We start from the raw sequence: 26,793 nt of genomic DNA on the forward strand, positions 1-26,793 counted from the left end.
TTACAGTAATCATCTGCTCAGTTTATTACTGCACTACTACAGCTGTCAAAGGAAGCATGCCATTGGCAGTCCGGACAGTTTTTTAGTGACAAAAACATCAGGCAACAAGATAAGCACTCATATAATTACATAATACCTTTTTACATTCAGTTCTCAGTTCTGTAGAGGTCATACTGCAGAGGTCATAATGACAATAAAGAGGAGCTTAAAGGGGCGGCTGTAAATGATTATATACAGTCAGACAAATGTTCCCTCATTAAGGCAGCAGACTGGCCTAATGGATAAAAGACAAGCAAAAGCAAAGCTGTCTGGAGGGGCAGTGAGTAAAGAAAAATGCGAAAAGGAAGGGTGAAAGCACATATACAGTATATGCAGACAGTCTCCTACAACAATCAAAGCAGGGTTCAGTGGTGCCTCAGTGGAAGTAAACTGATGCTTCCCTCCACACATAAAGTATAGTCAAAAGTCTAAATTCCTCCACACCAACATGATGTGATCTCAACAGAAACACTGTTGGTTTGCTTCAATTCTGATCCTTTTAGCTGTGTTCGGGGTTTTTTTTTCACCCATGGCATATTCCATTATTGTGCTTTTTTTATATGAAACTGTTTGGCTGACACTTCCACTGTTTGTGCTCACACAAGTGGTCTCTTTGGTGCTCTCATATTTGAAAATTGACATATTAAAGTGCTGCTTGCCAGGTCTCTCTCTGTTATCTAGTATAATGTACATAATGTTAACCTTTAAATATAACATATTGCCAACAAGTATGAGTAAACAATATATATATTTTATATTTGTTACAAAACACTCAATGCATTGTGTTTTATTTTTGGATAAATGCACAGCTCCTCCTGAATTATCCATTTTAATAATGGTTGTACTGTCATTAAAGGATCATTCTGGTGATTTTATATTTTTCTTGTTGTTAACAAATCCTCTGTAAAGACCCAAACCAACAATGAACTGATCTACTTACTACTACTTAAGTATTGTGAATCAAAGCCTGATATATCTTATTCCTCTGTGTCATAGAGCTCCATTGTTGTCCAGAAACTATTAAAAACACATCAGTGAGTCACAGTGTCAGACTGGGTGACATGTTCCATCATTACCATGAACACATACACTGTAGTTCATTTATTTATTTATTTTATTTAATCCCACACACACTGTCCTGCTACCAGAAATACGTACTAGCACACCAAATGTGAATGCTGCTGTTGAAAACAGGCTTCAACAAATGCACTATTTCCTCCTGTTTGAGTTATTTGAGAATTTTTTATAAATGAAACTACGTATTTGTGATCTGTTTTTAAAGACTCATGTCTTCAGAAGGAACCAATGGACTTGGGGCTCAGACACGGAAGGTAGGGAAGAGGCTATTATTGTTATTATTATTACTAGTCATATCTCTATTATTATTATTGTTGGTATTGTTATTATTGTTATTATTATGCTTGTCTGTGTCTCTCCCTCCTCTCCCCCTCCCTACTTCCTTCTTTCTCTCTCAACCCAAATGGTCAAGGCAGATGGCCGCCCACCTAGAGCCCGGTTCTGCTTAAGGTTTCTTCCCGTTAAAGGGGAGTTTTTCCTTGCAGCTGTCGCCAAGTGCTGCTCATGGGGGAGCTGTTGGGTCTCTGTAAATTAAAGAGTATGGTCTAAACCCACTCTATGTGAAAAATAACCTGAGAAAAATTTTGTTATGATTTGGCACTATATAAATAAAACTGAGTTGAATTGATTAGGAAAGTCAGTAAGTATTGAGAGACTAAGACATTGTTGATTTAGGGTTTTTTCATGATTTGTTGACAAAAACAAAATATAGAATGACACCAGACTGATCCTTCATATTCGATATTTAAGACAAACACCAAATGATCCTGTAGAATGAAGATTTCTCAGATTTACCCAGAGGGCCTGAAACCATAATCTTCATTCTTGACACTTAACTGATTTGACATTTTAAACCTTTTAAATGTGTATAGTAGCTTTTACTGGAATAGATCACATATGCAGTATAGTCATATATGAAGTGTACTGTTAATATAGAGAACTACTTCTCAAAGATGCACAGTGAAAATTAGGATCCTCACCTGATATATTATTTCAGAGTAGTTACACTCAGATAATATGGGGAAATTACCAAAAAACTTTTAATCAACATGTCAGACATACTCATAAACACATTCACATTAAAAGCTAAAACAAGCTGAATGTCTTTGCTCCCAAAATCTGATATTACTATTTTTCCAGAAATAGACCAATCAAAAGTGCTGAGGAAATTTCCTTTACGTAACTCATAAGAATATGAATATATAATTTACTCAATTACTATAGTTATATGGCACTGACATTGTTGAAAACCTGATTCATATTTCTCTACAGCAGAATACAGAGTTTCCAACATGCTAAATGTACTGTTTTTAGCATTTTACCATAATCCACAATACATAGATATAACAACCATACAGTAAATACCAAAAAACTGTTTGGTTTCAGCCACTCCTTACAAAGCCAGACTCCATGTAACAATCTAAACACCTCTTAAACAACTGATGGAGATAGAAAATGAAGCTTGGCTCAGAAACTACATGGACCACTGCATGCTGTCACAACCAAATGCCTACTGAACCCTACAAGACCAGAATGACAGAGGACAACACTGCAGAGTTCCCACTCAAGAGTAAGGGGGAATATTATAGTCCAAATGGCCCCAATCCAGGTGTTGCCTCCTATAGTAACCTTCAGAGGACTGAAGCCTTGTGGCCTGGACCTGTACCTCATGAGCTACGACTTTGGGCAGTTTTATGCTTCTCCATACAGGTGTTGCTGTCTTGTTGCTCTCGATCACAAAGTGAATGAAAGAATTTATGCATAAATACTATGGAAAAATAACAAATACACATTACCAACCATCTGTGTTGCAGTGGTGGTACAGCGATGAAAACGGTACCTACACACACTGAACTGCAAATCAGATTGTACACTGTAGGTATCACCATCCGGAGATCATTCTTCGGGATCATATTAATAAAGATACATAAATCTACTTTTTAAGAGACAAAAGTTAATGATGTGCTCCTCATCAACTCAAAAAGTTGAACATTCTTACCACCAGAATAACATCATTTAACAGGCAAAAATCTGAGGTATATCCACAAAACAAAAACCCATTAAATCAATCAGTCATTTAGATCAGATTTTCTGTTACTGACCAGTAACAACGTCCAGTGTAGCATCACATCTGTATTCAAGAGGGTTGACAGGACAAGGACAATGTGATAACCAACATTATTATGTAGGAAATACATTAATGTTAAAACTTTGTTAACAATATTGTTTAACGATATGTTCTGCTTATTCATGCCCACAAGTCATTCACAAATTAAGTAAACAGAGAAGACAAATTATTTTTCTGCACACAAATTTACTTTTTGTGGAAAATAAATAGGTGTAAACTCCAATTGGTGAGTTCCATGATACCTAGATTTACAGTAGCCTATGAGTTGTAATGATACACTTTAACACATGATGATTGACTGGCATGACATGTTTCCAGGTTATTGGTGAATAGACGAGGGACGTGTGGAGTAACTATCAGAAAATGTACTGTAGATTTACTAAAGTATCGAGTTGTGCCTCTTACTGTTTAATGAGCTGAGGTACAGGTATGTGAGCGGACTGCCCATAAGGGTGCCTATTACAGTTGAGGGCTACAAAACTTTCAACAGTAAATAACATTTGTTATATAAAACATTTTCTTGAATTGTTAGATATGTCCAACACACATTTATGTTGCTGGAAGCTGGAAGTTGTGCCACTGTTTGCTGTGTTTAATACTTTGCTGTTGTACATTTTGTCTGGCAAATCATTGAATAGCGTGAGACAGGAGTGGCAGCAATTTTAAACAAAATCACTATTTTGTATTAGGTAATTTATAAATAACTGTTTGCTTAATCAAATCTTAAATTTCCAATGTACTCTGATTTTGCATTGAATATAGGTCATGTCAGTAGATAAAAAAACAAACATTTTATCACAGAAGAACATCCACTGTATTTTGTAAATTGTGAATGATTAATTGACTATTTATTGTAAATGTGGCTGACTATCATTTAAAGAAATTGCTTAAAATTTGCATCCCTAATCCAAATATTCTAAAAGCTGTACATGTATTGCTGAACAGGCTACTAATAGGAACAAACAGTGGAGTTTATACCTGCCTTCACAGTATGATTTACATTCTGCAATGGCTTTTTCATTGATCCACTTCATATGATGGGTCTACCAGTGACTGATGACCACCTCATCGCAAACGCCTTCACATTACATGTTATTAATACAACTTGGTCACCTAATATATTTCCTGTATATGACAATATGAAGTGATAAAGACTGCTCAAATGCAGTTTTCCAGTTATACATTCCAGGATACTGAGGATTTCCAATGATACACTGTTGTTATTTTAATTCTGGCTAAATACGGCAGTACTTCTCTGAGCCTTATCGACCCATTCGTGGTCGTCAGAAGCAGATAGGTAGCGTCTGACTTAGGACAGAGCTACTGTACATAGATAACCAAATCTTGGCAATGGCAAACCAGAAGAAAAAGAAAAAAGGCAAATTAACAGTACATACTGTAATTCATTTACAGCTGTCCTGTGACATCACAGCAGCTGTTCTGAATCTGATCCCAATGCATCCCATTCAGGGAATGCAGTGGGACATGTGAAATCTTACATAGGTCCCACAGAATTCCTCTGAAATCAAGAACGATGACATCCAGTTAGAGCAAACTCCAGAGGTTCAGTGTACAGAAAAACCTATGGACAGACAGTCCTGTCCACATGAGTGTCGCTGCAGTGTGGACAGCAGCAGGCCTGTGCACTTCCAGTCTCTGTCTTTCCACCTTTCTTGTACACAAGGCCAACCCTGCTACCCCCCACCCTCCACCACTCCACCCTCTCTGCTAGTAAAGGCTCCATGCCTGTTGATACTGATGGTGGGGGTAAAGTGATGAAGAGGTAGATGATGAGGCGGTGAGCTCACCAGGGCCTAGCTGCTTTCCACACACACACATTCAGTCCAGCTTCTCCTTCTGGACCAGCTTGGGAGCATCTACGAAGTCCCGTCCATTAAAGAGGATGAGGCCACTCGTCACCACACTCGCTATTCCCCAGAACAGGACATATGCCAGAGTCTCCGTCCATGTGTCACCTGATGTGGAACAGAAAGTCATAATGAGTATTGAGGGAACTTTCCAAAAATAGTAATGAGTTCATACATTTTTTGAGCCTGATATGAATTAACCTTTAGGATAATTAACCCCTGATGCTGTTATGTTGTTATCTGTAAAAATGCCTGTTTATTAGAGTTTATTCCCAGTTTATCTTACCAGCCATTAGCAGGCAGATGATACACATGGAGAACGCTACCACCATGATGATAGGCAACTAGAAAAAGAAAAGACAACTGATCACATTAAAGACATGGGACAAAGAAAAACATACTAATCTATCTTCTTGAGCCCTTCTTACCGTCAGAAACTTCCAGTCTTTTAGGTCATGCAGTGGAGTGGTCCAATCAGCTTCATCCACAGCATAGTTCCCCAGGAACAGATCGATGGAGTCCTGCATTTAAACCAACCATGTGGTTCAAACTCTTCCAACATTTACTTTCTGCATTGATGATATTAAATACTTCTGATACTCAAATCAGTTCTGATGACTGATGTTTGAGTTGGATGTATGAATGAGAAAGAGAAATGCAGAGGAGGAAAATAAAACTGAAACTTAAGAGCGTCTGTCTCCACAGTAAATCATCTGCTGAGTGTTTGACAGTTATTTATTTCTTCTTAAGGCAAGGCAAGTTCATTTGTATAGCACATTTCAGCAACAGGGCAATTCAAAATACTTAACATAAAACATTAAAGCATTGAGATAAAGTGCAAAATAAATACCATAAAAGGACATTTAAGTACAATTAAAAACAGTCATTAAAGAGCTAAGAGAATAGAAAACAAAAACAAGCTAAAATAGAATAAGACAAGTATAAAATATGAGAATAAAAGTTACAGTGCAGTGTAAGAAATTACTAATTATTTGATTTAATAAAAGGCAGCGGCAAACAGAAAAGTCTACAGCTTTGATTTAAAAGAACTGAAAGTTGCAGCTGATCTGGGATCTGGGAATTTATTCCAGAAACGTTTTGTATAAAACCTGAATGCTGCTTCTCCATGTTTAGCTTTGACTCTGGGGACGGAAAGACGACCTGTCCCAGACCACCTGAGAGGTCTGGAAGGTTCATAAAGCGGCAGAAGATGAGAAATGTATTTTGGCCCTAAACCACTCAGTGCTTTATAAACCAACAGTATTCTAAAATCAATTCTTTGACAGACAGGAAGCCAGTGTAAAGATCTGAGAACTGGAGTGAAATGATCCAGTTTCTTGGTCATAGTGGACTTGAGCAGCAGCATTCTGAATCAGCTGCATCTGTCTGATCTTTAGAATGTAACCGCCATGAATCGCTCGCACTCTCCCTTGCTCTCTCACTCTTTTTGAAGTCTGGAAGTTAACAACAAAACCTAACTTTACTTTTAACATTAAACAATGAGAAAAATCCTCCCCTTGACTAGAGCACCTCCTTGTTTTATGAATGAAGTGGTACACAAGTTGAAGCAGCCACAGTTTCTGTGTTTAACCAATCAGCGGTGGCCAGCCCTACAAACCACGTCCCCAAAGTTCCTGTACTTTTGGAACGTAAACCCCCCTGAAATGTTCAGTGAAATCCTGCAGTGCATTGAAAAACTGTTGGTTGGTCAAAGTTGAACCATGAAGTAGCTCTATAGAGGTTGTTGCAGAAAACAACAAACAATTACAACAGAAAATCTGAGTACTGACTTCAAAGATACACTCCCTGATTTTATCATAGTGCCCTGTAGAGCCTCAAAATGACAACTTAATATGGTGGACTCATTTGTAGTTTGGTTACCATGTGGACCATGTTGGGACGGTGAAGTCACCCCAACAGCAGCCCTGTCCTTTCAATCCAAGGTTTATTTAACCTTGCACTGGCTAACATGCCCCTAATACTTTATATATTCATTGTATTAATATAACTATAAAGCACTGATCACTAATCCACACAGGTACTTTGAAGGTTTGGACCCACCTGTCTAAAACCATCAGAGAAGTTGTTTTTGTAATATCGGATCACAGAGTTCCAGCCGTCCATCAGCAGCCCCCACTGAGTCCTCTTCCCTGTCCTGAAAGATCAACATGTAGTTGAACCACAAAAAAAATAAATAAATAAATAAATCACTAATGTCCCCACATGATGAATCAAAGGAATTTTGTGATCCCTGAGCTTTCCTCTTATACACCATACAAAATAATCAAAATCTAATGGATTACATCAGAACATGCTCTTCAGAGAATAAATAACCCACTCCATTCTGGACACTTCATGAGTTTTCAATTTACACTACACTCAGGCCAAAATGTCAGCGTAACACTGTACAATCATAATCTTGACATATATTCTCAATATTGACTATTATTCCCTGTAAACCTGCTTATTTTACACTAACTTCACACTACAGCTTGCTCTGGTTGAAGCAAAAACTGGGTCCAAGAGGCTCCATACATTATGCCAATAGTGACTGGTCAGGGCACAATCAAATTGGAAAATGGCTCGAAAGATGGCAGTGTCAATTTCAAGCAGAAAAGTTGCAAATGAACTTGGACGGAACAAATCCCCATTTGATTTTGGTATTTCTTGTTTATATGTTTTTCCAGCTGGATCACCAAAAATCTCAGGATTCATGTCGTATGAACCATGATATCCACAGCACATCTTATAGGAATCTGGACATTATTTGTTAAGCTATATCAGCGTCTGGACAACATCTCCAACTCTTCTGTCATTAGCAGGTAGATAGTGTATGTTTAACTGTAGGATAGCTGTTTGCTGTGTAAAAACTGACCTGGTGAAGTCAGTCTTCAAGGCACCAGTACCAGCATACTGCTTGGCACAGGCATCTGCATTATCTGCCCAAGCTGCATGTGAATGAAACAAGGAGAGGGACAGAATATAAAAGAATTAGAACAAGAGGAAACAGATCATATTAGCATCCATGACCTGAAATGTGGCTCTGCCAGGAGTCCTTTCAAAGAAACTACTGAGGTTATTGTTGTGTGAGGGAGAGCCCACCGTTTTTGTACATCTTCTCAAAGTCTGCCTGCTCTTCAATCTGCTGGCTCATGTGGAGGACTCCCATTTTCTGCAGGCACACACACATTTGAGTTGAGAGGTAAGTCCAAAATGAACTATTCGACTCCTTTGTCAAAAGCTGAGAAATATTTTCTGGTGAGAGTCGTTTGGTACATTTTTCACATACTGTAAATTCATAATAGTATAGGTATAACAATTTTCCAAATCCACGGTTCAGTACAAACCAAGATTTTTGAGCCACGGTTTGGTTCACACCTGTGTTTTTTTGAGGTGGGGGGGGGGTAATGAGAAAAAACACTATGAAGGCAGATTAGTAAAACTAAATTACCGTATTTCCTCCAATACCGTCTCAGGCCTTTATTGGAAGCAGGCTTATATTAAAGAGAGGCCTATATTTCTAATTCCCTCTTTTTGATTAGTATATTTGCTCGGAATTTAGTACAAAGCCTCCTTGTTTTCTGATCTGCTTCCGTTTTCTCTGTTAATTTTTTGTTACTGTGTTACCAGTAATTATGGCAATCTTCACCACCGACTGCCACCAAAAGAGACAGCTAACTTCCGGTTAGCCCTATGCTAACTTGAATGGGGATAAAATAATTTAATTGTGCGGCTCTTATAGACTTTCCAAATTTTATTGGACGGAATGGATCAAATTCTAATAGTGAAACAAGTTATTTCGCAGGGGTTGTGTGAGCTTTGTTACATTAGTAACGTAATGAGAGTTTGACCACGGGGGGAGACTGCGACTCCTATGACGAAACCCTGTCTCTTGTCTCAGGATCGTGGACATTTGTGTCACCTTTTCGGTCTCAGTTTCAGAACCGTTACACTCATAATAAATAGTGACCCTCACAGAGAACCAGGACTTTATTTAAAACAGGTTTATATTTGAAACATGCCTTTATTCCAATTTTCACCTGACTTAAGAGTTCATCTCATCATAATTTAGTAAGAAGCCTCCATGTTTTCTGATCCAATCCATTAGCTGTTTACCTGTTATAAATGAACTCAGTATGATGTACATTTCCACAGCACTAATTTTATTAGTAGAACATCAGAGTCATGTCATACTTACCAGTCTGCTGCTGAGTATCTTTTTAACACAAATACTGTTTTCCTTCATTCAGTTACAAAGTGTGGTAAAGTGGACAAGGCTGCAGGAGTGGTTAGAGACATTTCTGTGTTTTATACTTCTTCCTCATGGTGAAAACATATCACCACTGGAATCGTAACTCAAGCTGAGCACAGCCACTGTTCTCTATGGAGAACAAATTACCAACAGTTCAACGACCATTGTTCATTTTTTTTTTTTATTATTGTGTCCACCTCCTGTGTGATTTGTTCATGAACTGCTGTTTTGAAGGCATGAGTTTGGAGATTTGACCATCACCATCTTGGATTTGACCATCGCCATGTTTGCTTTTTGGAGCCAGAAGTGGCTCAGTTAACACAGTGCATTTACAATCTGGTGACAGGACTCACAAAACATTTCTGAGGAAATAAACTATTCAAACCTGCCTATTAAGTTTGTGTTGGAATGTGACTGATTCATGAAAGAAGCCCCTTTTGTCAGGATTATCAGGATTTTGCATCTCCACAGTTGCTGGGGAGAAAATACTGCTTTCAGCTCTGTGATTGGTGGTCCAGTTATAATGTATATACATACAGAGGGCCCACTAATTCAAATGATAGTAAAGTTGACCAATCATAACCATAACTTCCCTCTAAACGGGCTTGTTGTCACTATTTTAGGACAAATTCAGCCCTCTGTGTGCTGTGACTGGGTCCGCACCATTACCACGCTGGTGCACCTGTGGTGCGCTGGGTAGGCAGAGTCTGTACACCATTGGACAGTTATCGTAGCCAGCAGATACACCAGACCCACTGCCAAATTTCAGGGGTGAGAGCAGTGTTTACATCACCATGACTACATGGCCCATACAAACACAAGTCAAGGGAGATTGATGAGACAGAGAACTGATGAATGTCATTCAGGCTTACATAAAATCATATTGTGAGCATTACTGTCCATGCTGGCAATTATTTGTCAGTTAGGAAAGCTAACTTGGCCTTGCCCTGTAGGTCGACATTGCTGTTTGTTTTGTCAGCTGACAATTATGTAGTTGCTGCCACTGGCTGAGAGATTACACTCCATTTAAACAGTATTCCCAGCCTTCACCATTAGATGAAAGGGTGCACTGGCGTACTGAAATGGAGTGGACACTTTTTCAAGATTAACTTTTAATGAAAAGTTGGAGTTAATCTGCAAAGGAAGACCTAGACCAGAGCTAATTTGGTGCAGAAAACCAAGGCTTTTTTCAATTCCAGGATTTTGTTTTCAAGTAACTTTCGTTAATGCGATCATCAAAGGGTAAGTTCTTAAAATCTAATAACAGCAACCATGCCAACTGATATTATTCTGGTGCTGCTGCCATTGTTGTGTATGTTACGGTTTATTTGGGGAAATGGTCATTCAAGATTTAGTTTACTGTCATTTTCTTCACTGAAAACACACTGAAATAGCAGCAGCTACACCTATACTCTGTGAATCTGAGGTTACACCATGGTTACATTACATAATCAATGTTGTCGCAGTGGTAGCGACTTGTCAATCACAACATCTATTTTACTCTAAATGGGACCATAATTTATTAAATGAACATCATGATGTATTGAAGAAGACTTAATACTAGCGCTTGAGACCATGAACTCATTAGGAAAGTGTTTACTGAAATAATAAATCAAGTGAGAAGTAGGGTCATTTTCTCATAGACTTCGATACGATCTCACTTCTTTTTGTAGCCCCCTGCTGGCCATTAGAAAGAATGCCAGTTTAAGGCACTTCCGCATTGGCTTCACTTTTAAGACCGGGAGCTACCCGCTTGCGTCCTACCCGTAGCTGTGACTGCAGTGAGCATCGGGCCAGCAAGCTCTGGATGACATTGGTACGGTCCAGACAGTCCATGCAGTTACTGCGAAATGTCCCCTCCTGGTTTGACAGCACCTTCCCATCTGCATCCACCAGGAAATACCTGCATCCACATACACAACATTACTTCTGATGTTGGGTATGAAGAGACATATTGGCACACACACAACGCAGAAAACACACTGACCCAAACTCATCCTGCATTTCAGCAACCATGTCCAATAAGATCTGCAGCCGGTGCCACCTCATCCGACTGCATTCCTTATGGAAGTCAAACGCTATGTACCTACAGAAAAGCAAGCCTTTAGGAACTGAAAGAGAAATGCCATATGTGAGGGGTAAAAGATGGTGGTGATGGTGGTAATCTTACTTGATCATGCCATTTCCCAAGCTGGTCACCATCTTGTCAAATGCTAGCTCCAGTGGCTTTTCTGAGCCATTTTGGTTGATCTGTGAAAAAAGGATGAAAAGAACTCAGGGCCAGAAAATTCCCTGCCTCTAAAAAGCAGGGGTAAACAGAGTGCAAATGGGATGTACAAGAGACACAAGGTTGTGGTGGGGAAAAGAAATGTGTATTACAGTTAATATAGGCTGCTCCGACCCTTTTGTCTTCTCCTTTTCATTTTCCATGAACACGCTTAATGCTCCCTAATTAATATTTATATGCTAAAGATTATATCATCATATTTTTTGGGTAATAGCCCCGGTTTATCGCTGGTGGAGTTGAACCACAACCAAAGTCTATATTTTGCAACGAAGACCACATATCATTTATTTTCTGATCTTATGATCTAATAGAAATCCCACTTCTGAATCGCATCTATGAGCTCTCATTCACTCAAATGAGGGAATCCCAGGGCACATTTGTATGGCACATTTGCACAATTTCATTTTCTAAGTAAATTTGGCTGTCAGTGTACTTATCTAAAAATACTGCAAACAATTATAAATGAGTATCCTACATTGTCATATTGGCACACTGATTTCATAAAATGAAAGTAATAAAGATAGAATCAATAGATGTGATAAATAATAAAGTTTTTCCATCTTACCAGGTTCAAAATTACTTGTCTTCCATAGAGAATAATCTGTGAGTCAAAGTGTCTCTGGAATCCATCCAACTAAAGAGATAAACAGAAAAAATAGGAAAACTGCATGAGAAAATGAAGATAAATAAACGTGTCTAATGTAAGTGTAAAGACAGCTTACATGGTTGACTGTTTTGCTGATCTGTGGCTTTGGCTTATACTTGAGATTGGGCCTTTGGGACCAGTAGAAGGGGATGGAGCCTCTTGTCTGTGAAGAAAAGCAGTATAATGCATAAAAATAACTTAATCCAGCTTTCATACACTCATTTTTTGTACTCCATTACAACTGTCACAGTCATATAGCCAAGTCCATGTTGGAGTCTACATTCTAATGTAGATCTCATCACTGGGCCACAATAGGAATGTGGACTGTGAGGAAACTGTGCATGAAAGTGGTAGGTATACATAATGTAAAATTAATTTAAGAAGAATTTTATTTTGAGGGTTAATGCTGTATAGTATTTACAGTGTGTGGTGTTAAGATTGAGAATTTTGGACTTACTGTTCCTCCACTGAATTGAATGATGATTCATTTCTTCCTTATGGCCAGTAAGAACATCACACAAAATCTGTCCTGCAGCATTATTGCTTTTGCTCACCTGAACAAATGAAGCCTTGGCACTGTTGTACTGCACTATTTGTTCTGTTTCCACATAGTTAGCAGCATGCCCTTCTGAATCAATGCCTTTAGACAAAAAGACAAATAACTGTTTGAAAAGTTAGAAATGTAATGGCTTGAAAGTCCCAGTGACAGCTTTTCATTGACTTAATGTCCACTGGATGTGGCTGCATATCGTTCTGGTCTTGTGTTGAAAAACTTCACAGCAGCTGCTGGAGACAATCTGCTGTCATTCCAGCCAGTGTGCCAGTGCCATTGAATACATCGGTGGAACATCCTAATCGCAGATCATGTGCTCGTCTTCTCTCCACTAGACTATCTTTACACATTGGGTCAATTTTTGCGCGTCATGAAATTCACACATGAATGCATATAAATGCCTACATTCACTGTCAACTGCCATGAAACTAATATGTATCTATGCATTTCATTTGTCACTGATTTTCTCTTTCTATACGTATAACATAACTAGTTTTTCTGTCATAAATGAGCTGCAAATGTGTTCTCAATTTGTTTGTAGAACACAAAAAATATTGGCAAATCATCACTGAACAATATTGGAAATGTGTCTGTTGAAGAACAGACTGAAGACACTTCAGAAATATTTCCAGTGGACGTGTGAGCTGTGATGGACACGTGAGCAATCGGAATGTGATGCAGTCGCAACCAGTGGACATGAGGGGTCAGCTGAGTGGACAGCAGTGTTACCTCGGACATGGTAGCGGACACCAGCTCTGAAACAGCTCCTCCTGGAGATAATACTCCAATCAAACACCTTTCCATTGATGCAGCTTGACTTCATGATAATGACTAGTCAACAAATGTGTTAAGAAACCAGAACTGGCATGGAAGTTGAGAGTCAGCACTACACACAGTAACAAATAAGAATATATACAAAAAGTCCTATGCACTGTAATGTGCTTTAAAGATAAACAAAATATTATTCTGCTACACATTTACTGATATGCTTTAACTGCTGCCAAACATACCTGAGGCCAGCTGATTCAAAGTCTTTGTTCTGTTGGATCAGTGTCATAAAATCTTTATAATACTATAGTTCCTTTGTACACTGTGCTGTAGACTTGTTTTTCCTCATCTAGGGAATTAACAGTCATCCTGGTAAAGCACAAGACAACATTCCTCTGTCAACACATTTAATAATATAAAGCACATGGGACAATTTTAAAAGGCATCAATCTAAATATAAAGCCATAAAGGTTTCAATAAACCAGACACACCTTATTCAATTATTTAATGCTTCAGTCAGATAACATGTTGAGATGGGCCCAACATTAAAGGTCTTACACTAAACACTTTCTGAGAGGAGGAATAAACAGTGGCAGTCAGACAACAATAGGAAAGGATACAGCCATGGACAACAGGATACACAAACTTGTGTAACTGTAAGATGAAAGCAGTGTTAGATTATGAAATGCTTTACTATGATGCAGGTTTAGCATTCTGTGTACAATTCTTCTGAAAGAAAACTTTAGGTTACCTAGGAGAATGGGATGTCTCACAGTCAGATAGCCTGTCAAAAGTTTGGACACACTTTCTCATTCAAGAGTTTGACTGGTATTGTACATGCCACCATATTGGTCCTGGGCAGTAGCCCCTCTGAATGCATGCAATTATATTGTGGGAAGAGGTTTATCCACTGCTACACCTTTTGTGTAATACAGAATACTTTGTCTATCATAAATGATGTTTTCACACCAAAATACCTCTGTTTAATGCAATGTAATAGTAAGGTAATATGGCCTATATGTGTATATATCTATGAGTTACACTCAAGCGGGTAACACCCAGTCTGAAAGGTGAAACCAATGTGGAAGTGCCTTAAACCTGCATTCTTTGTAAAGGCAAGCAGGGGGACTCCACTAGCTACAAAAAGAAGTAAGATTGTATGGACTTCTCACTTGATTTATTACCTCATGAAACACTTTCCTGATGAGTTTATGGTCTTAATCACTAGTATCAAGTATTCTTCAATGCATCATGATGTTCATTTTGTAAATTATGGCCCAATTTAGAGTGAAACAGACAATAAAGCAGCATATGCTTTAGGGCGTGGCTACGTTGTGATTGACAAGTTGCTACCACAGCAACAACGTTGATTATGTAACATAACTGTGGCATAACCCCAGAGTTACAAAGTATAGGCATAGCTATTGATATTTCACAGTGTGTTTTCAGTTTACGAAAGTTAATTGTAACATTTTGGTCGCCTAAAAAAGTATTGTTCAGCATTTGGTTGTGATAAACGACCCTCTAAGGAGTCAGATGTTCAGTTTTTCCGGTTAGGACATTTTGTTTTAATGGTTTTAACCTGTTTTTTGCTGGCAGAAATTAGCATTAGCATTATCACTGTTAAGCATAGATTGTAAATGCACTGTGCTAACCAATCTAGCAGCTAGCACTATGGTCAACTCCACCCTCTCGTCCAAATATGGTCACTTCAGGAAAAATCAAACATGGAGATGGTCCAATCCAATTTGGCAATAGTCAAATCGCTAAACTCAAGGCTTCAAAACAGCAGTTCACAAACCCATGGGTGACATTACGGTGACTATGTCCATATTTTTTTTTACAGTCTACGGTTACATCCCTGAAAAAAGGCTGTTCTGATGAGACATCTAAATCATGATACTCACAGCACCATAGGGCTGTGCGATATGACGATATATATTATGTGACGAGAGAAAAATCGTCTATCAAAAATCTATCGTTTAATTTATTGCTCTATCGTTTATATCGTTGTGACGCAAATCCCACTCTTTACAGTAATTTTTTTGTCATTTGCAGTCTGTCCATCTTTTGCACAGATTACATTAATAAATTACTCTTCTTGGCTTTTTACTCACACAGCTTTTATTGCACTTACAGTAACATAACGAGTTTAGTTGTTGTCAACTCTCTGCCGCTGTCTGTCTCTAGAGACTGTCTTTATTTGTGTTATTTACCAAATTTATGTACGCTCTTTTAATTTCAGCTTAGTGTATGAGAGTCTCTGCTACAGCCGCAGTGTTGAGCGGAGGTGTGTTGGGGTGTGGGCGTGTTTGTGCTTTAGAACGTAACCACTGTGAAAAAAATCTGAAAATAACATTTTATTGATCTGATTCACCGGCTTTCTCACTACCAGCACTCCCTAGCTCACTTGACCACAGCTGCTCTCTCACTCTTTTTCTCTCGTCTTTTTTATAATGAGTCGGGAAGCCAACAAAAAAAGTCTAACTTAACTTTTAATGTTATCAAACGAAGAGAAATGTCCTCCCCTCCTCCTAGTAACGTCTTTGTCCTCCCTCATGGCAGAGTTTACAGCTCTGATCAGTCCGATCTCCATCACACCTCTGAATCCCGAACACTTGCATGCTATGTAAAACACACGGAAGCGGCTTTATGCCAGCAAGGGGACCCAGAGGGGATGGACCAACTATTTATTCAGTGAATTAAAATGTGCTATATCGGTATAGATATCATTATCTGGATATGAAATAACCTATATCGGGATATGAGATTTTGGTCATATTGCCCCGCCCTACAGCACCAGGGTTATACAAGCAACCTAAAGCTCTTGTTCACAGAATTCTTTTAAGTGCACTACTGTGAGATAGGGGGAATCCCATATTGGTGGACAAGCTTATCTTCAAGAGTGACAGCTAGCCCCCTCCACCAATTACTGCAGATACCACCCTTGGGAAAGTCTGAGAAGGGCCTTAAGTAGTGGCACCATCAGCTGAAAGGAGTTTTTTTGCCTAGGCACTTAAACATATTGTATACTTAATAATCATCGCAATAATCCAAAAAAACAGAATGGAATTTAAAATTATTATACTCACCTACAAAACCTCAATGGTCAGGCAACATCATATCTTAATAAACTCATAGTACCCTATTACCTCACTAGAACACTGCGCTCCCAGAATGCAGGCTTACTTGTGGTTCCAAGAGTCTCAAAAAGTAGAATGGGAGGCAGAGCCTCCGGATATCAGGCTCCTCTCCTGTGGAACCATCTTTCAGTCTGGGAGGCAGACACCTCCAACATTTCTACGTTTAAGAGTAGGCTTAAAACTTTTCATAAAGCTTAGCTAGGGCCATCACAAGCTGCCATAGACCAGCCCCTAGTTATGCTGCTATAGGCCTACACTGCCAAGGGACTTCCAATGATCCACTGAGCTCCTCTCTCTCCCTTTCCTTCTCCATCTGCACACATTCATGTACCATTGATGCATATTACTAACTTGGCATCTTGCACAGAGTTTTGTGCTTTCTCGTCTCACAGGTGACCTTCGGTTGTGGACCGCCTGCTGCCTGGGGCTGCAGACTACCTACTGTCCCCTTGGTCCAGCTTGATGCCCACTGTTACTACTATTATTATTAGTCATATTTCTATCATTATTGTTGTTTTTGTTATTATTGTTGTCTGTGTATCTCTCTCCCACTTTCTCTTTCAACTCAACCGGGCAAGGCAGATGGCTGCCCACCTAGAGTGCGGTTCTGTTTGAGGTTTCTTCATGTTAAAGGGGAGTGTTTCCTTGCCACTGTCACCAAGTGCAATTTAAGAGTACAGTCTAGAACTGCTCTATGTGAAAAGTGCCCTGAGATAACTACTGTTGTGAATTAGTGCTATATAAAAAAATCTGACCTGACTTGACAATAGTATCATACTTGTGCATGTGTGACATAGAACTGACAAAGCTAAAAGGTTCAGTAATCATTCTATCTAACTGTATTAAGGACTGGGGATGCTTGAAACAAATAATTTATACCATGTGTCGTCCAAACACTTCTAGATGCAAAAGTGTGCTGTCACAGATAGAAGCAGTGAACTGCTCAAATGAGGAAAATGTCACACAATTAAGTCTCTCCTCGAAAGACATTCCTGCTCAAGAGGAAGCTTGAGAGAGAACCAACCATCAAACCCTGCCCACTTTCACTCCTCCACAAACTCAGCCAATTACTGCGGAAAGTGAGCATGATTGTCTGATTGTCTGTATTTGGAAAACATAAAAATGGCCACAGCTCCTCCAATTCAAGTCAAGTATCCTTCCTATGGAGAAGGCAGCTGAACCCGAAGACAGCTCCACATATCCAATAGTTAGAAGTCAAAACAAATGCTATGAAAGAGAAGAGAAGTTTTGTCTTACCTCTGGCTGTGCAATGAATTCCCTCAACAGGTGGCCGTTCCAGACAAAACGCTGATCTGCCTAGAACACGGACAGTTACCATGTTAATGCATAGCCAAATACATGGGCTAGGTCACAAAATACTTAAAATACAGTGTTTCTAGATATAAGAAATACAACGGTACATTTGGAATTATTAGTTGAGATAGGAGATGTTTCTACTTGTATGTACATTAAAATTGAAGTAACTATTCAATTGTTTATGTGTTATGTATGAGGTGCTCCCCTTACCCTCTCTAGAAGGCTCATCTCCTGAAATTCTGGGCTGGTGTTGGCCAGGCGCTGCAGAGTGTGGGTCAGGTCATAGTCTGTTGCAAAGTAGAAGCCATCTGTATGAAGCACATTTTTGATCATGGACAGGAAAGTCTTGTTGTCCTGCATCTGAAACAAGAGACAAAGATGAGAGATAAAGAAAACTTTCAGACAGCAGATGCACATATGACACAGGTCCACTCAAAGTGTGTTGGACCTGCGTTGGACCCATTTATGAGACAGCTGTCACCCTGCTTCACATTGTTAGCTGAGACTGCAGTCTGCTGTGTAGTTCACACGGATTCTCTGCTTTTTCACCAGGAGTTGGTGGATGATCAGAGAAAGGTCAAGAAGAACATTTACATCTGATGACAGAGACCATCTTTGAACAGAAAGAGGTTACCATCTCCCCCCCCATATACAGCCACCTGTATCATGTGAGTTTCATATTTAGATCATTTGATGACACCTGAGCGAGTTTTATTCCCTGATAAAGACTGCGGGATGCAGTTGAAAGTTCCTGAAAAGCTAGCAAGTGAACTTCTGAGTGGAGATTATTTTGTCCCCAGGTCAAGAAGTCTGTTTACAAACAATAAAAATTTTGATTGTCTGTGAGCATTTGATTCACAGTGATAACCAGGCAGTCAGCCAGAAGCAAATATATTGCAAATTTTAACCGTATTTTCAGAAAATCTGAAAAAAATGTGAAATCATGCACATTTCCATCCACTACTGTTATGCGAATATCAGGAGTTGGTTCATAGAGATAAGCAGCAGTTGGTGCGCTAATTCTCCAGTCAGGTGCCATAATACCACTGCAGAAGAAGAGGGTGCAACAAAATACACAAGCGCCAGTCAAACCTCAAACGGTGAATGATAAAATAGAAAACATGATGGAAATATGGCTATCTTTATAATCTTTAATTCAAACTGTCAACATATACAGTATCAAAAGGAAACACAATCACACTCATACCATAGGCTCATACGGAGGAAACATCAGTCATGTGAGTAAAATATTCGCTACATTAAAACTTACTTGATGAAGGTGTTTCCATCTACCATTTAGTGCATTAACACTTTTCTGAAAAAGGCAAAAACCACCACAAGAGAGCGTAAAAACTTTTTTGAGAATTTTTGAGGTTTTTTTGAATTTTGCCATTTCTATCAATCTTTTCTAATGTGTACTTCAAAATGTGTAGGAATATGTGCACTCAAAGAGTTTTTATGATTTTAAGGGGAGTTATTATTGTACACAACTCTAACATGAAATTATTCATCCAGCAACATAACTCATATAAAAGTAGACATAATAGGGAAATAGTCCTCCTTGTTGGCCACACAAGGGAGGTCAGTTAGAATTATGATTGCTATTAATCATAATTATGATTTTGTGAGGGTATAGGTCTTTTAAGTTTAAGTGACTGAGCAAACACAAGGAAACACCAACAAGTTCCCTTTAGTTACATACACATTTATTACTAATACTACAGCAACAAGTACTAAACACTACAACATTTTACAAACAAGACACCTAAGTGAAAGGGATGGCTAGTGAATGAATAAAATGAATGATGCAGAGTTATCTATTGTGTAGTTTATATGAGAGACCTGATCAGATGGAGTCAAATCAACAGTACAAGAGCTAAGTTCTGAGTTGCCAGTTGAAGTTACAAATTATGAGAGCACTAGGGCTTACGCAAGTTGATTAAGGTTTTGCAGAAAACTTGCTTGCTCCTGGCTTTTTGCGGAGAATGGAGTTTGATGTGCTGGGGTGAGAAGCTGGACTCTGGATCTTGTAATGATGAGTAAGCCGGCCAGTCCAGATTTAAAAGTTCCCATTGGAAGAGAGCTCCTGGTTTAGGCTCTCCTAGTCTTGATCCTTAACTCATGACTCTAGCTTCTGAGGTTTCACTTCCTTTTGTTCTGAATCACATCTTCAGACTAGCAAAATGCAAGCTTTCCACCAGCATGGCAAAAAGCAAGAAGAAACCAGCAAGAAATACCAGCCTGAAGTCTCAGATAAGAGACTGTTTTTAAAGTTTCGGTCTGCCTGCCCCGAAGGTGCATCCTGACCCATCCCAGGGAATCAGTCCCCTCCTGTCCACGGACAGGCGGGTACAATTCCTGAATGCGATTATTCTTTTAAATCAAAGTATTTACAATTTAGCAATTGCATGATTCCTAATTTTCTAATTTTGCATTTTTGATAGTAGCTTTAGTATTCTGGGAGTGAAACAAGCAGAATGGTACTAAACAAGATGTTAGTGTTATCAAGGATGATGGAATTATGTTAGTGGTAAATTTCTTGGCTTAAACGCAGTGGAATAAAAGTCTAACTGAAGCACATGATAACACATATATGATATACACACATATCAACATATAATATTAATTGTCTTTAGACAAGTCTACATTTTAGAGTTTGTGTGTGTGTGTGGGGGGGGTTGTTCTGGTAAATGTCTGTATGTGTCTGTATGTCACTGGGACATGTTGCGCAGCAAGTTCTCCCTGTTGTTGATGGTGTTGACTTGCAAGCTGTCTGGTGTTCTTCACAGTGGGATTAAAGTTGGTGCCAGTTCATCTCTGTGTTACTGGCTCTTGGAGGTGAGTTATGATAGCCAATGGTGAGGGTCTTTTATCCTCACCATTGGCTAAGGTGGTTTGGGTCAGTGGTCTGGTTTAGTGACCATGGGGACCAGGGGTTCCTTATCTGATCCTTTCTGTTTGCAGAATGTTGTTTAGATGGTCTGGTCAGTGAGGAGTTTGGAACTCTCACTTTTGTGTTATTGGCAAGAATTCCTGGGGAGTTGAAGAAAGAGCTGGGGCCTGTTTCAGAAAGCAAGTTAAGCAAACTCTGAGTCTAACCTTGAACTCTGAGTTGATGAACCCAAGATGAGAAACTCAGAGTTTTCGGTTTCAGAACAGCTGATCAGAGTCAGTTCAATCAACTCTGAGTATGTTCACTCTGAGTTAAGCGTGTGTGTGATGAATGAAAAAAGCCATCATCAATGGAGCTCAGATACTACGAGTCACTATGGCAACAGGTAAATAAAAGGCAGAGTCTCCATTTTAATCCAGTGGCGAGAGATATTAATGCATGTGTGTGCGGACGCTGCACATTTACCTTTTTAAAAAAAGAGCCTGAGTCAGAGCGGGAAAAGTGTCAATAAGTTAACAGAATAAGGTTTTATTCAGTGTTGTCCATTAATTCATCATTTACCGAGCTTACATTTCCTTAATGATGATAAAGTGGAATCTGACTGACTGTGTATCAGGGTGCAGCTACATTACATTTTCAATATATTTGTTCAACTTTAATCCGACGGACAAAACACAGGAGGCAGAACTGAAGATGAAAATATAGTCAAAGATTTAAAACATATATAGATCAAAGACATAGAGACATGACTGTAAGCTCACAGTCTGATCCAGTAATAATGTGTTTGGTGATTTGCACTTGAAAAGGTGTCGAGGTTAAAATACAGAATATTCTAAATTTTTAGACATCCATTTGTATCTCGGCTCAACAGCATTCAGTGACTTTATTTCAGCTACTTCAATAAATGTAGTAAATTCAAACATTGTCACTGAAATGCTGTTAAAACATGTTAAGATTACGCTCCCTATTTAACAATCTCACTTTCAAACTACATTCTGCAGCTTCATCAAAATCCTGCTCACTAAGCATATTAACATATAATCTCCAATATTATAGGAATTATGTTCCATCAGTGTGATATTCATTGATCCTATGTGTCTAGAGCTTCATACTGATTGTTTAAATTTAAACTGAGATAACACATTATGTGCGATAAACATTTCAGTGCAAGAGCTGCTCTAACAAACTGAAACCTGTGTTGTGTGAATTCAGGCTGTGTAACATTTGAATGTAAGAGAAAAAAAAATGCTGTTCAAAAAAGAAGAAACAGCGATAACTTTAGATAGTCCTGAGTAACAAACTAATATCCAACCAGGATTTAGATTCTGACAGATAGTAAACCTCTGCTAATTAATGCACTTTCATACGGATCGAATGAATGAGGAAATGAAACAGCACCTTGGGCTCTGTAAGAGGGAGGAGACAGAGAGAAACTTAAGGTTGAAGAAAACCTGCCCACGAGCAGGTTAGCTTCAGAGTCAGTTACTGCAGTAACTGACCCCAAGTTTAAGTTAGCTCTCTTTCTGGAACTGAAAACACAGTTCCCTCATCCCTCATCTCAGGGTGAGCAAACTCAGAGTTTTCACTAAACCCACTTTCTGAAACAGGCCCCAGGTCTGTTGTTTGAGGCTTGTACTGTCTGCCTTCAAAACATGCAGGGAACATACAGCATAAAAATACATTGATGGAAATGTGGCTAGTGTGTATCAGGCAGAAACACTGCAACAAACAGGTATTGTGAATTTGTAAATTAAACATTCTCATTATATTCTGGATTATTACACAATAAAGGTTAGTCATTTCTGCTAAATCACTACTGAATCATGATGATATGCTCATATGGCATAATCATTTTAGAAAATGTTTTGTGTGACGAGTTCTGTCTGATATAATACATAACAGTAAATCACATTTGACATTTATTTGATTATCTTATGTGTGATTTTGCATATATTTGCCATACTGTAAAATACGTATATCAGTACTGGCAAACATTTATTATATTGTTGATATTGCTTTCAACTGTAGTGCCCAACCCTACTATATTTTCACCTTGAAACATTTAATGTGACCCAACTTCAATAAAACAGCCTTATTGAGTTCATGGATGAAGAGCTGCTCCTGGTGTCTAATATAGTTGGACTGTCTGAGCATGTGAAAACTCAGCTGAGCATTCTTCATTGTGTAGTCTTCATTTGTAGCAATTTAATTTATAGGTTTGGAACCATGTAATTTATAGCCAAAACTAAAGAGTTTTGGCTATAAAGAGTGAGATAGCGGAGCAGAGTTTTTAGCTTTGGGTACACGTGAATACAACACCTGTAGAAAAGGTGTTCAGAAGCAGAGCTTTTGGATGATGGACAGACAAACGTTGCATTTTGAGGCCCCACTGAAAGCCAGGAGATTATCAGGTAGAGACTTTCCCTGCCACAAGTACAATCAGGAGCCATAGCAGTAAAAGACAGAAGGTCTACCTGGTTGTCTGTCAGGTGTAGTATTGTCTTCTTATAGGAGATTATGTCAAAGTCCAGAGCCTTCCACACAGCGTGGCCCAGCAGATCCCCCACCTTCTTCTTCTTTGTGATGACAACCAGGTACACACCTAATATACAGGTGATTGGAAATGACAATGCACAGCAGAGCACTAGTATAGCTATACATAGCTAGAATCCCTCAGTTCTCTAATAGCTGATGGTTCCCATACTTCCCAGGTCTTGCTGAAACATAAACTTCCTGCATTACATACTGAACCTACCTGCCACCAAACGTATGGTCCCCATGAGTCCACAAATCGGCCTGGTCTCAGCAGATGAAGGGATGTCCCTCCTCACTGAGGACCATAGAGGGAACATAACACTGGTTAGTGACAGTGTGCTCTAAAGACAAACGGCTGTAGAATCATCTGAACTACAGCTGGAGCTAATGGCACTATTTTTGTTATTGATGAATCTCTAAATTATTTTATTAATTAATTGTCTATTTGCACTCCTGATAAACTTTGATAAAGAGTTGTCAGAGACTAAAGTGATGCCTTAAAACTTTTTTAATATGAGCTAAAAATCAGATGAAACAGAGAAAAGCAAGCAAAGTCCTCACATAACTGAATAACTAGATCTAGTACATGTCTGGCATTTTTACTCACTAAAGGACAAACACAATTAATCAGAATTGTGACAATCACAGCATGTGTCAGCATGCATGAGGAGGCTTTATACCTATAAAACAATATTACGCAGAACTCTCTCCCAGTCCGAGAGTTTAAGAGCAAAAGCAGTGTTTCCCCTAGGTTGACTGCTTTGGCCTGGATGCGGTGCCAGGGGGGTGGGGCGGAACACATTTCTCCATTCTCTATTTCTCTGTTTAGTGTCGTCAGGTTGGGCTAACCCATTGTTGCTAGCTTCGGGGTTAACCCCCTTCACTTTTCCAGCAGTTGGGGAAAAAACAGACATGACTTTTCTTGGTCTTGAGAAGCTGCAGTATTTATTAACTGACACATTGTATCCTGTACTGTACATTTACTGCCAGATTGACACCTTACTGCTAACCGCTTCCTCTGCTCCGCTTCTTTGATGTTGTACAGTGTCCTGTATAGTATCTGAGCAGACGAGTGCGGCAGGAAACTTTGGACAAGAGTCAGCCTCTCTTCACTTCCTGCGTGAACTATATACTGATGTTCAGCTGCAGTTTTTGAACCAATGGCAGCACCTGAGAGTTCTGATTCACCTTCAAATTGTGACTGCATCAGTCTTTCAGTCTGTCAGGACTCTAACATGCCTGTGCCCAGTGGCCTATTGTCTCATAATCTGCCTGTGTACATCTGCGATTGGAGTGGGAAAACTGCAATGCTGGATGAACAACTGAGCAACTCAAACCTAACATCAAAATCCAGTTTGATGACCTTCATTGTTTCTGCTGATCAGTGTTGTTACTTTGTAACATGTTATTCCCCAAACTGCTGATGTTGTGCTTTTGTGACATGTTGCATATTCCTCACTGAGCTTGTGTTTAATCAAACTACAGCACAGCATGAGACACACTGCACCAAGGGGGGAAGAACAGGCATAATAGAGGCCCAACAGTTCATTTTTGCCCCAGGCCCCCAAACAGGTCAATCCAGCCATGTTACTGTACCTTTATCTATACATTTTAGGTTGTCTGGAGGAACATACGTACCTTTACAGTTTCTTTACATGCAGCTGAGCTGACTACTGTTACACTACTTTGAGCATGGAGCAGTGTCTTTATATCTGATCAGCATGTTCTTACTACACATGTACTGGAGCTCAGTCACCTAACCTGTGCTTACCTGTGAGAGTCATCTCAGTTGACACCCTGTCAATAGCCAGGACATCCACAGAGCCATCATCACAAGCCTCTATGTAAAATTTTTCTGGTGTGGTGCGCCTGGTCAGACAAAGACAAGAGCTGTTTCAAAAGCAGGTTGACAGAAACCAAAGCCGTTTTTGTAATCACATCAATCAAACAAAATAATGTGATCATGAGCCAGAGACAGCTGGAAGGAGGTAACACAGAACTGACAGGAAATACATATTAACTTTAGCTATTTCAGCTAATGTGACACTGCTGAAGCAGCTGGTCACTGTTTAGCACTACAAATGCATCGAAACTGAGTTGTTGTGCAGACTTCCATTCATTAAGTCTCCTGAAACCTAGCTTCACTCAGAGGAACAGGATCCCGTTAAATAAAGTAATGTGAACCATGCCATGCTATCATAAACTGTGTGGAAGCAAACGTAGCGTTAGCTGCAGGACAGTAACACGATGCAGCGTTGACATGTTTAGCTGATGTACCGTTCAGACTGTTCATATGAAATCCTTACAAACACTCCTCGCTATTTCATTCTGTAGCAACACAAATCAAAGCGATGTGATGTTACTATATTGTTTCACAAGACTTACAAGTTGAAACTATCATAGGTGCTCGCCATCTTTCCTCCTGTATGACCTCCGTGACGTGTCAGAGTCAACGTCAGACAACGTCAAACACCGGCTTCTTCTGGCTTCAGACAAGAGCCTCCTCCTCATGGATGTATTATAAGAACTGGATACCGGACCAAAAATGGCGCCCGTTCAGTCCAATAAGAACTGCTTGCCTGCTTGTCATACGCCAAAAAATGTTTCTAGCTTCCGGGTTTGCTTCCGCGTTGTGCGGCCCACTGAATGTGCGCGGTAGTGTTTCCCCCGGTCGGCCCATAGACTTTGCATTGTGATGACGTAACGGATTTTAAATCAGTTTTCTAGGCTTGAGGAAAGTTTTACAAATATAAAACCTCCATGAATCAATAGTTCGTAATAGAAAGAGTCACAACTGACGTTGTTTGCAGTTCGAGGTGTCCTGTTAACAGTTTTACAGACGTCTGTTTTACAATGTCCTCTGTCTTAATACTACAGAGGACTCTTATGTTAACTTTAGTCCCTCCCAAATTGATAATCTTGTTGATAGTGCTGCAGGCTCATTTCGAATAACACTCAACTCCATCGCCCCCTTAAAAAGGAAAATAATAAAACATAAGAGGTTAACTCCATGGTATAACTCCCAAACCTGCAAATTAAAGCAAACATTGCGAAAATTGGAAAGGATTTGGTGTTCCACCAAAGTGGAAGAATCTCACTTAGTCTGGCAAGATAGTCTTAAAACATAAAGGAAGGCCCTCTGTAATGCCAGAGTCGCCTATTACTAAGCATTAATAGAAGAGAATAAAAACAGCCCTAGGTTTTCAGCACTTTGGCCAGGCTGACGAAGAGTCATAACTCTATTGATCCATGTATTCTTATAGCTCCCAGTAGTAATGACTTTATGA

The 26,793-nt window shown here is 39.3% G+C and overlaps 1 protein-coding gene across 1 annotated transcript; it reads right to left on the bottom strand.

Annotated features, from left to right (window-relative positions):
• Nucleotides 1–26,120, bottom strand: LOC137192013 (phosphatidylinositol-3-phosphatase SAC1-B). The gene is made up of 20 exons (XM_067602561.1): nucleotides 25,892–26,120; nucleotides 25,278–25,375; nucleotides 23,727–23,801; nucleotides 23,446–23,573; nucleotides 18,289–18,438; nucleotides 18,019–18,078; nucleotides 14,239–14,272; nucleotides 13,580–13,681; nucleotides 12,852–12,937; nucleotides 12,374–12,460; nucleotides 12,217–12,285; nucleotides 11,535–11,614; nucleotides 11,352–11,450; nucleotides 11,129–11,267; nucleotides 8,215–8,284; nucleotides 7,988–8,060; nucleotides 7,174–7,267; nucleotides 5,541–5,633; nucleotides 5,399–5,456; nucleotides 1–5,220 (listed from the first exon to the last, which is right to left on the bottom strand). The coding sequence occupies exons 1-20, from the start codon at nucleotides 25,918–25,920 to the stop codon at nucleotides 5,084–5,086; spliced, it is 1,761 nt and encodes a 586-aa protein (XP_067458662.1). The 5' UTR covers nucleotides 25,921–26,120; the 3' UTR covers nucleotides 1–5,083.
• Nucleotides 26,121–26,793: the final 673 nt, after the last annotated feature.

This window comes from Thunnus thynnus, chromosome 10 (assembly GCF_963924715.1).
Source record: "Thunnus thynnus chromosome 10, fThuThy2.1, whole genome shotgun sequence".
Classification (NCBI taxonomy): Eukaryota; Metazoa; Chordata; class Actinopteri; order Scombriformes; family Scombridae; genus Thunnus; species Thunnus thynnus.